This window comes from Sminthopsis crassicaudata, chromosome 2 (genome assembly GCF_048593235.1).
Source record: "Sminthopsis crassicaudata isolate SCR6 chromosome 2, ASM4859323v1, whole genome shotgun sequence".
NCBI classification, from domain to species: Eukaryota; Metazoa; Chordata; class Mammalia; order Dasyuromorphia; family Dasyuridae; genus Sminthopsis; species Sminthopsis crassicaudata.
This window is the reverse complement of record NC_133618.1, coordinates 250,796,840-250,809,127: the sequence shown is the minus strand read 5'-3', so window position 1 is coordinate 250,809,127 and position 12,288 is coordinate 250,796,840. Positions and strand designations below refer to the sequence as shown.

Below are 12,288 nucleotides of genomic sequence, written 5' to 3'. Positions count from 1 at the left end.
AGTAGCCAGGTAGATTACAGATAAAAATCACATTAGTAGATGATGGTTTGGTTTTGCACCACTTGGAAGCCTAATAACAAAAGTTGGCTTGCTTTATTATAGGATCCCTGAACTTTAGAGCTAAAGGTTTTAGAAAAGGCTCTCTAATCCAATCTCATTTAAAAACAAGGAAACTGAGGCCAGAGTGATTATGTTCATCCCACTAGACAACCAAATGGGGTTAGAAAAGGTTAGCCTTGTCTTTGGGGACGGCATCAGATTAAACATTGTCTCTCTATTCTCTTTTCTTATAAGGGTTTGGTAGAAATATCCTTGGGAAAGAGAAAATATAAAGCTCTGACTCCAAAGATGTTATCAAATGGTTGTTTAATAATTGGTTTTTCAACATCTTATACCATTTACCAAGATATGTACCCATTTACCAAAATGGGTACATAAATGAATACAAGCAGATTCGGAGAGCACTGAAAAATTTATCTGTCAGATGTACGGACAAGGGAAAATATATGGTCAAATAGGGGAATGAGAGGATCACATGATATAAAATGGATAATTTTGATTAATTTAAAAACGTTTTACACAAAACCAATGTAGCCAAGATTAGAAGGAAAGCAGGAAACTAGGAGAAAAAAATAAAGCAAGTTTCTCTGAAAAAGGTCTCAAATATATAAAAAAACTGAGTCAGATTTATAGGACTATAAGTAATTCCCAGTTTTCAAAAGCAATTAAGATTATCAACAACCACATACAAAATTGTTCTATATCACTATTGATTGGAGAATGCAAAGTAAATCAGCTCTGAGATGTTATCTCACACCAATCAGATGGGCTATTTAATATGACAGAAAAGGAAAATGACAAATGTTGGAAGGGATGTGGGATAATTGGAATATTAATACAGTTAGTGGACTTATGAACTGATCCAACATTCAGGAGAACAATGTGGAACTATCAGAGGATCCAGATTTAAGTATATTTTTTCACCACTTTATTTTGCAACACATCTAACAATGGAAATATTTTGCATGATTTCATATGTATAATTTATCACATTTCTTGCCTTGATAATAGGTTGAGGAGGGGATGGGAGGAAAGAGAATTCAGAACTCAAATTTAAAAAAATGAATCTTAAAAATAATTTTAACTGGAATTATACTTTAAAAATGGAAAAATTAAAAGAATTTGGTTTTGTTCTTCCCACAGCCCCAAATAAAGGTGTTTATAATAGTACACAGTCTAATAATACTATCATACCCTATTTTCTACTTTTTGTTGCCAAAATCATAAAGAAATGGAACTTTGGAAAGGATAAAAAATATATTTGGAGTTCTAACAGGCTACTTTTAGAATCCTAAAATCACAACTTTAACAAAAGATTTGAGGGTATTTGATTGCTTTCAACAAGGACATGACCCTCAGGAAAAAGAATGAATTACGAATATAAATCATTGCTGCCCTAAGAATTCTGAGGCACTATCATCTGTAATGTTTGCTTAACAGAAAGGTATTAAATATTTTCCAATCTGCTTACAACCATGTTCAAGTTCTGCTACAAAACAATCTATTTCTTACACTGTCCCCAAAGAACACAGTCCAAATACAGGTAAGCAAAATAAGTTATCTGGAGCAGATCTGTAAATCTTAACCTAAAGGAGAAATTAGCTTGAAATATTTTTTTAAAAAATAGATTAAAAAGTAAATGTCAAACACAGTGCATCTTCTTCAAAAGGACCTTTATTCAGATCTATGGTTTTAACATTCATCTCCACAAACCTGTACATACTCCTCCAAAAAAGCTAAAGTATGACTGATTTTGTTAATATAGATGGATATTGACAGTTATTAAATATTATAAAAATAAATCCATTTCACTAAAGCATTTTCATAGTCTGACATTTTCATGCAACATTGATAAAATGAACACAGTGTGTTTGAATCAACCAAGCACAGCAAGTATATAAGGCAAAAAAAGCGGCTCCATAAGAGTGAAACTCAGGATATGTGCTGGCATTCTGGATAGAAGCAAAAGCATTTTTTCCACATGCTATAAAAAACAGACCCAAATCTGTTGTCTATGTTCTATCCACTCATTTTACAGAGAATTAAGTATTGCTCTAGTATAACATTGCCTCAAGAAACATCGTTTGTTTTTTTTTCCAAAAGAGAGGTAACAATTTACCAAATTACATATTTTCTCTAGCCTTCATACCAAGGGATGAAAAAAAAGAGTGGTGCTTTCATGTTGGAAAAAAATGACAGTATGTAGAAAATAAAAACAAAGTTAGGAAATGTCAGAAAAGAGTTAGTGTGCTGTGCCTATAATTACAAATGACATTATCACGTGTTAACTACCAGCAAGCTATATGCTGATGATCCAAAGTCTTTTGTAACCATTCAGATTATAGAAATAATCTTTGAAAGATTAAAAAAAAATCCCAAATGTTGAGATTTAAGAAAATCAGAATGTTCCAAAGATTTTGCTATTGATGACTTTTTCTTTTCTATTGACACACTGCTTTCACAATCCACTTTTTAAATCCTAAAGATAGAAAACTTAGCACCCAAGATTAGAAGTAACATATTTCTAACCTTGGAAAGCTTTCACCAATTTAAAACTTCTAACTTAAACATGGCCTTCATTTCCAGTTCTTTCCCAAAGACGACTCCAAAATTATAATATCTCAAGATTTAGAGCTGGCAAGGACTTTTGGCCAAGGTCACAAAGCACATTAATGGCAGGGGTAGAACTTAACCCTAGGCCTTAATTATTTAACTTTTATTAGATTACTTGCTATCTTAGGGAGGGGAGAGGTGTGAGAAAGGGAGAGAGAAAAACTGGAACACAAAGTCTTACAAAAACATTGAAGACACATGTATTTTGAAAAATAAAATACTATTGAAAAGTAAACCTAGGTCTTCTGACTCTAATTCTAGGGTTCTTTTCATTATACCAACCACCTCTTAAGCATTTGACAAAAGTTTGAGCAGGTCATTTTTTGTCTGTTGGTTTTATTGTGTTTCACATTTTATTACTTAAACCTAGTAGGCACTAAGACAGCAACTTAGCCCAGCAAGCATCCCCTTTACCATAGCTCAATAGCTCTTCTTGTTGGTCATAGAAGGGTTATTCCAACAATTCTCACATATTATCAGACATTTGCTGAATGCTTTTAAAGGGCATGATGGTGAACCAGAGGCTTCCCAGAATGCTTTTCTGTATTACATTCTTAACTAAAGTCATCCTGACATTTGGAATTCATTTTCACTGCATCAGATGGAATATTTTAGGAAAAATTATGACTTTGAGCACGCAAAGGGGAAATCATGTGCAAGGAAAAGGGGATGTTCATCTTCCAAGTATTCCTGCCAAGTGCAAACAACTGAAGGCATCCTTAGTGCCATCTATTTCCTGTTTGCTTTTTTCTATTTCTGTCAGGGAACTATCACAGATTTATACCAGTCTACGTTTAAAGTCTTAAGAATTACAAAATATATTTTGGCACTCTTTCCCATAATCACATTGTTTCACTTCCAGGCCTTTTATAGAGGTATGAAGTATTTTGGAGGTGTCTTGGTTTCTGTGGCAGCCAGACAAACTGGAGATGGGAGTGCAAACTTCCATGATTTCTCCTTCAGTTTATCTCCCTGAACTGAGGCAAGTACTCCCAAGGTAAAAGTGTTGCTTATTCTTAAGGACCTCACTGTGTCCTTGGCTTTAGCTCCTTAGAGAGCTATCAATTAGGAAGGCACCATCAGGCTACCCCATACAAATACTGTATTGGCCACTATGATGTAAACATTATTAAAGTCAAATAAAACAAAAGAAAAATTTGCCCACTTTTTCTAGACATTAGACAGATTCTTGTCAAATCTATAAAACAATGAATGGTTAAACAAAATTAATTTGCACTTTACACAAAAGCACACCATAATTACGCCTAGAGAAGATCAATGTGGCCTGAATTTAATTTCAGTTGGGAAAAATGGCTCAGTTAGGGGATGTAGTTCTACTCTAAAGATATTTTAAACTAATGCAGCTGTTTTGACTAAATCATGAAAATATTATTTTGCAAAATAATGAAATTTGGGGGATTTTTAAAATGTCTACTAAACATAGGTCAATATTAAAAATACAACTATATAATTTCTGCATCAGCCAAAAGTCATATTAGAAAGCATAATCATATTTTAAAAGAAGCTTTATCATTAAAATTCTAATAAAGAACATTTCACTTTACCCTAATGTTTTACAAGAATGATAAGATTTATCATATTGTCATGATAGGTGTCATTACTTTCACATATTAAATGTTTTAGAGGCATGGATATGAAAAAAAGGAGAATTAAACATGAAATATAAAAGTGATTAAAACATTATTTCCTTTGCTATTAACCTTATTTTTATTTCAAAAGAAAGTACAGAACAACAAGTGATTTTAGCAGGCCTACATTATCTTATTATGCTTCTCTAAGCCCTCCAAATATCAAATCATTTTTCACAGGGTTGACTACCTAACAAAAGCCCACTTTTGTTAGGGATAGGGACTGTGATAAGGACTCTATTGGACCTGTGATTTTTAACGGATATAAGGAACTGCCAGGTGAAGAAACTCTTAACTTAAAACTTTAGAGTTGCCTAGAGCACTGAGAGGTTAAGTGACTTGCCCAGAGTCACAGCCAATACATGGCAGCTCTTGGTTCCAGGGCTTTGGGTTGTCGATACTAGCTTTCTTTCTATGCCAAGCTGCCTCTTCCTTCAAAACCACAAGAAAAATAAAATGTTGTCACCATACCCAAAATACAGTGAATGTGAATGTACTTCTGGGATATAACTTTATGCCTTTCATTTTTATGACTTACCTGCATGCTTAGACAATGACCTTACCACAACTCCTAATTTTCCTCACCTGAAATGAAATGCCTGGCTTTACATACACATACAAAATATCCCCCTGCTTTCTTTACTATATTGTGCATTGGCAGATACTTCAAAACCTATTTTGTGAAAAATATCATGCACACGAGTCCTCAAATGCTTTTAGAAATCAACCTTCAAATTCATTTTAAGAATATGTAAAGTTGTGGGTACAGAGAACAGCAGCCATCTTGAGTGACTATAGACTTAGCAATAACACAGCTGCTTTCCTGTTTTCTAATGGTTACCAAATTAAAAGCTTTCAAAACAAGTCTTGGCTTTAAAAAGTGTTTTAATTGCAAACATAATATTCAAGCCAAACACAAAACTATAATCCTTTCCCTTCAGAAATGTATGACTATAATCTAATTCAATAATATTATGTATATATATGTGTGTGTGTGTATATATATATGTATACACACACACATACACACACACACACACAATAAATTGATCTGCAATTCAAAGAGCTCTGACATTATATGGCTTTGACATTTCTACACAAAGAAAAATAAGTCACTTTGATGACCACATGTGCTTAGATAGATATTATACTTGTTATTTCTTAAATAATTCTAATTACACCATTTTAAATTCTGCCCTCCCTACCCCCCTGCCCTCAATCAATCAGATGTGATTCGGTAATGTTTTAGAACATGCATATTAAGGGGAAAAAACACAATGATTCTATGAATACATACAAAGCGCTTTCTAAACTGACTGGACACTAGAGGCAAAGGCTTTTTCCAGAATGAAAAGTCAGTCTAGAGTATAAATAGTACCAAACTCTAAAGGCTTGACTTTTTCATACACGGCTAAAAGCAGCCCTGGGTGTTCTTCCATCTTTCTGCCAATATTTTAAATCATTCTATATAGTAATGATAATATTTTACTTTGGATAGTACATAGATATAGATTAATGCATACTTTGTGACCAAAATGCTAATTTAGGTTTTTTTTCATTAGTATTTATTAAATAACGCTTACAGTACCCCCCCCAATGATAAAATATGTAATTTGGTAGCTTTTTATTCAATAGAGTCTGACATTCTGTGTTTCTGTATATTCGCCTCTGGATTACCATCATTTTATGAGTAGTTGTTTACTTCTGTCCTTTACACCTCTGGGGATAGTTTCCATCTCTTCCCCTCTCATACTTATGTATTGTCACTCATTCAACTTCTGAATACTTGAAGAAACCCTTTTGCTTCACTACAAGTAGAAACATGGACGTTTGTCTTCCTGTTACTTCTTTAAATGTTGTTAGAGTTAAGAGGGTGCTTGTAAACTAAAACCAGCCACAGTCAATTTCTGTCACATGAAAGGGAATCACAAAGAATTTTCCTTTTTAAAACTTAGTGAAAACTTGATGATTTCAAGTGCAGCTTTATGAAGAGAACACAATAGCAATTAAATTTTTGGCAATCAAAAATTAATGAGAATTAAATCCTTGATCAGTGAATGATGCTATTTCCATTAAAATTGCTGTTATAAAAGCTGGTTTCTGCTATTAACAAAACCAGAGGAGCTGGCTTGAAGTGGGGTGTGACTTCTCCATGTCCCCATGTCTTGAAGAATCTGTTCCAATGAGTTCAGTATATATCTGGGCAGTCTGAGAAATTTCTGTCAAAGTATCCACCCGAATATAACCAGTCAGAAGTTCCAGTATATGGGTTAACGCCTTGATAAAACCACCTGTAGAAAATAAAGATTGATAATCAAGAGAACATTTCATCCAAGGAGAAAACTCTGTCTTGAGCCAGTATTAGGCTCCTCTAGAAAATGAAAGAGTTGAAGGCAAAACCTGAGTGAGTTCCCTCCTGGCTCTAGATTTTTATTCCATGAAGCTAAGATAACTCTTTTTCTTATTATTTACAATTTCAGTTCTACTCCAAATGATCTCTCTTTTAGATTTAAAAAAATAAAAAATAAAAATACTGCTGCAGGGGCAGCTAGGTAGCGCAGTGGATAGAGCACCAGCCTTGAATTCAGGAGGACCCAAGTTCAAATCTGGTCTCAGACACGTAACACTTCCTAGCTGTGTGACCCTGGGCAAGTCACTTAACCCCAGTTTCAGAAAACAAAACAAATACCATCTTGTACAGGACAATGATTGTCCAGTATATATCTGAAAACTTCCAAGGAAAGAGAACCCTCACATTTTTAAGGCAGCTCACTCAACTTTTGGATAGTGTTAAAGGAAGCTCTTTCTGACTTCCAACCACTGCTCTGCCCCCTCTCCCAGCACAGAACTAAGTAAAAATCCTTTGGGTGCTTCCCTAGAGACATCTCTTGCCGCAGTGAAACTGAACCATTAGTTTTTGAATGTGGCCATCTCACTACTTCTGAATCTATGACTGTCTTTTAATTCACCTCTCTCTACATTCTCCTCAAGAAAAGTATAAAGTACTTTGTCAAAAGATCCAATTCTTCTTCTTAGGATTCATTCCACCCTACAACAGCTTACCTCATCCCAAATAAGAAATCAATTGTTTGTCTTCCAGCCTTTAATTAAGAATTTTATAGATTAGTGAAGCAAAATCCTTTCATTTTCATGCATTTAATGCTACATTCCTAATCTAAGAAAACTATGAAACTGAAGATGATCTCTCTCAAAACACAAATCCCATGAAGAAAGTTCAAATGTCCTAACAAACTAGATGTTTTCTCAATTCTAAGGGTGAAATAAACAACTACATTAACATACTGTATGCATGTGCTTTCTGCTTCTGGATTAAAAAATAAAAAAAATCTTCAAGAAAGAAGAATTTGATGATTAAATTATTAACCTATTTGGCATAAAGGGCAACTTTCAAACATGAATCTTAGGCTTTTAAAAGAATAGCATACAAAAGGGATTAGTCCTAGAATTGATTTCTGAACATTTAATCAAGGGAATGTCATGAACTTTTACTGGATCTTGCAGTGGGGGAAAAAACCTAAATATTTTAAAATACTAAAACTGAGAGAGGTAGAAAAAACAAAAATATTCAAATACTTTGTAATAATCTTTAGTTCTCTAATAGTATTTCAAAACCTGAAATTTAATTAAACTACAATCATTTAATTTCAGAATAAAACTATCAATGATTAATATAATCAAATTAACTTATAACATTGGTGTGGGGTGATATACATATACATATAGGAGTGTGTGTGTGTAAGTATAAACATACACACAGCCTTTAGTGAGCTTGGTTCTACACAACATGCAAATTTATTGAAATGATTGAGGAGGTAAAGGTTCAAGCTTCCAAGCATACTGATTTATTGAGCAATATATTAACAATCACACAAGGAGCAGGCTTCCTTGGCTTGTCATTGGACCCTAAATACAGGGGAAAGGCAGGTTTTTTATAAGAAAATAATTAACAGGATATAAGGCATTATATAAGATTAAGTTATCTCATTTCTATCTGGAGGAAAAATTTGGGGTTTTCCAAGTTGGGAGGAGTAAAGTAAACAGCTACAATTCCCTGAAATCAAAAACAGAGATGCCCAACTCCTCTCTAAGTATCTGAATTCAATCAAAAGAACAGTGAAATAATAATTGGTAGACCAAGAGGGGACATTTTCAGGTAAGACATAGGATTTCTGGAGATATATAATTGCATCAATCTTTGAATGTGACTGGGTTTCTGACCAGCATAACTTAGGTTCTTAGTTAAGGATCTCCAAACAATAGGTAGCAGTGGTTTAGCTTCCAAACTATGCAGGGCTAGGTTCAAAAACATTACAGTTTTTTCAATATTTCCATAATTGAATTTTCTTACAATATAGAAATTGGACTAATACATAAATGAAAAGAAAGGGAATTGAGCTAGTTCAGAATTGAGTTACAAGATAGAATCAGTCTGTCTCACACAGTTCATGGCACATATAAGTTTTATCTATTCATATCAGGTTTCAACTTATCAAAGGACATGATTTGATTTGGGGCATATCCAAATTTTTCAATTACTTTGAGAGTCTTGACAGGATTCTACTGCACTTAATACAGTAAAATAAGCATCATAATAATAGCACCTATTTCTAGGACTGTGAGATAATATTTGTAAAATACTCAGCACAGAAACGGACACATAGTAGACACTATATAAATCATCATCATCTATATAAAGTTTATCACACTGTCTGATAATCTCCTGAATGGTGTTTTATGTTGCTGCTTTTGCACAAGTCATTCCCTGGTTAATATGATACAGCCTGTTGATGTCAACCATGGCTCTCTTTATTTCCCTTGGAGTAACCAGCAATTCTTTGGAGAACTATTCCACAATTCATAATCACATAATAAGGGGATGAATATCACTGTTAAATAGTGGGACTTTGTTTCAGGGAAAAGGTTTGAGAACATTGAAAGTTTTATTGTAGTTTTCTCCAAGATCCCAGCCCCCTCTTTCTCTCTTGACCAAACCCATTTTGCCTGCAAAGTCTGAAATTTGTCCAGCTTTAGATCATACTACAGATAAGGGACATTTTTCACCCATTTGATTTTACCTATGTGGACACTAAAATTAAACTATTTTGAAAGGCTATATATATCTCATAAATATCTCTGATAAAGGCCCCATTTATCAATTATACATATATATATATATATATATATATAAGAACTGAATCAAATTGTGTAATACAAGTTATTTCATGTGCAAACAGGAGAATCTCCTGGGCTACTGAGCATCTCTATCTGGGCTAAATGCTAGAAAGTCTCCATGATTTGACAAACATTTTTGGTACTCATACACATACACGCATACATACACATTTCTTCCTTGATATGAGAATGAGTGGATGAAAAAGTTAGTCATATTGCTGCAGTAAGCAAGAAAATTTGTACAAGGTTAATTAACAGATACCTGAACAACTTATTTGAAGACAACTAATTTTTATACAGCAAATTAAAGTTTTTTTAGACAAAAAATAAGAAACAATCTTGTATCCTTTGCATCTTGCAGTCAATTCTGTAATGCCTATTAAGAAATGGTCTGTTGTAAAATATCCTTTCTGAAAGCTTCTTATATTTTCATCAAGAATATTTTTAATACATGTACACATTTTCGTAAAACATATGGAGTTGGTGGAAACAATAAAGGGAGCTGGAGTATGTAGGCTTAAACCTTGGTTCTGCCATTTACTGGCTATGTAACCTTTGGCAAGTCAAAGTAAAAAAAAAAAAATTTTCTCTGTGTCTCAATTGCCTTATCTGTAAAATAAGGTGTAAGATCCATTAAAGTACTATATTTATGATTTTATGATGTCTCCCTCCATTGAATTTTTTAAGGGGGAGATAGCATATTATTTGAAAAAAATGTTGAATGGTATACTATGTTCCTCTTTTAGATAATTTAAGAATCAATTCCTACCAAAACAATCAAACTACCAAAATTATTTGATAGAGCAAAAAAAAAAAAAAAAAAAAAAAAAAAAAAAAAAAAAATTTAATTCATCTGGAAGAACAAAAAGTCAAGAATATTAAGGGAGTCAGTGAAAAAATGTGAAGAAGGGTGATCTAGCAGTACCAGATTTCAAACTGTATTACAAAGCAAGAATCATCCAAACAATCTGGTACTGGCTAAGAAACAAATGGTGGATCAGTAAATACATCAGGTTTACAATATACAGTAATAAACAAAAGCCCAACTTTTGGAACAAGAACTCACTATTCTTTTTAAAAAAAGCTGGGAAAATTGGAAAGCAGTTTGATAGAAACTAGGTATAGACCAACATCTCACACTATATAATAGAGCCAAAATGGGTACATGATTTAGATTATAAATAAAGGAAGCAAAGGAAATTTTATGGGTCAGATCTATGGAAAAGATAAGACTATACAATCAAATAAGAAACAGAGCATTATATGAAATGGACAATTTTGATTACATTAAATTAAAAAGGCTTTACACACAAACAAAACCAATGCAGCCAAGATGAGAAGGAAAGCAGGAAACTGAGGGAAAATTTTCACAGCAAATTTCTCTGATAAAGGCCCATTTATCAAATATAAATCAAATTGATTAATACAAGTTATTCCCCAGTTGATAAATGGTCAAAGGATACGAACAGCCAGTTTTCTGATGAAGAAATAAAAGCTATCTAGTCATATGAAAAAATACTCTAAAAATCATTACTGATTCGAGAAATGTAAATTAAAACAATTCTGAAATACCACCTCATGCCTATCAATTTGGCTAATATAACAGACCATATATAACAGTTCCTTTGCTACAAAAAATTACAAAAGATACATTCAGGAAAATGTGGGACAATTTATATGACCTGATGCAAAGTGAAATAAGCAGACATAGGAAAACATTGTACACAGCAATGGCAAATTGTATAATGATCAACTGTGAATAAGTTAGCAATTCTGAATAATACAATAATCTAAGACAATTTTGAAGGAATTATGATGAAAAATTTCTCTCCAGAGAGGAAACTCGTAAGAATCTAACTGAATGCAGATCAAAGCATATTTTTTGCAAAATACTTTGTTTTTCATGTTTTGCTTTGGTATGTTTCCCCCACACACACACAACATGGCTAATGCAGAAATGTTTTGCATTATTATACATGCATAATCTATATCAAATTGCTTGCCTTCTCAAGGCAGGGAGGGAAAGAAGGAGTGACAGAGAATTCAATCTGGCCCCAAGTTTTTTCCCCCCATTTTTGTTTTATTTAATGTCATTTCCATTTTTACTTCCACATACAATAAATGTTGTGGTTCCATTGTTAAAGATGAAAAATATGATTTGATATAGTATATTATTTTAATAGTATTGTTTTTTCAACATTCATCCTTGCAAAACCTTTTTGTACCAAACTTTGCTCCCTCTCCTTCCTCCTCCCCCTCCTCCATCCCCAAGACAGCAAGCAATTCTTCTGAACATATTTCTATATTTTTCATGCTATAGAAATATATAGAATATATATATAAAATATATGGAAATGTCAACAGTTCCTTTCCATTCATTCATCTAATTCAATGTCGTATTTTCAGCTTTAAATGCTTCTGGTTTAACCTGGGTCTTATACCAAGCTTTCTGTAAAATTTTTTCCTCTTTGATTTCTCCTTGTTTTGATGCACGAAACTATTACTCATAATTTTGTACTATCTTCCTTTATAAAATTATAAAAGTGAATTTATATTCCATACCTCTGTTTCCACATTTCTTGCTTTGACTGGCTAAGGTGATGTGGCTACTAGGTAGTACATGGAGGTGAAGGAAGATTGCTAAGGACTAGGACTAGAGTCAAAGATGTGAATTCAAATTTGGCCTCAGATACTTATCAGCTGGGTGATCCCAGACAAATCTCTTAAAACTTCTGTCTGCCCCAGTTTCCTCAACTATAAAATGGGGTGGATA

General features: G+C 33.2%; 1 protein-coding gene across 7 annotated transcripts in view; it reads right to left on the bottom strand.

Annotated features, from left to right (window-relative positions):
* Positions 1-1,716: 1,716 nt before the first annotated feature.
* The window catches only part of OSBPL2 (oxysterol binding protein like 2), a 96,750-nt gene continuing 86,178 nt past the window's right edge, over positions 1,717-12,288 (bottom strand). For all 7 annotated transcript variants that reach the window (XM_074288768.1, XM_074288773.1, XM_074288770.1 and 4 more), the window contains one exon: positions 1,717-6,613. In XM_074288768.1, the coding sequence (XP_074144869.1) occupies positions 6,511-6,613 (103 nt within the window). In that variant the 3' untranslated portion in view covers positions 1,717-6,510. The remainder of the gene's footprint in view (positions 6,614-12,288) is intronic.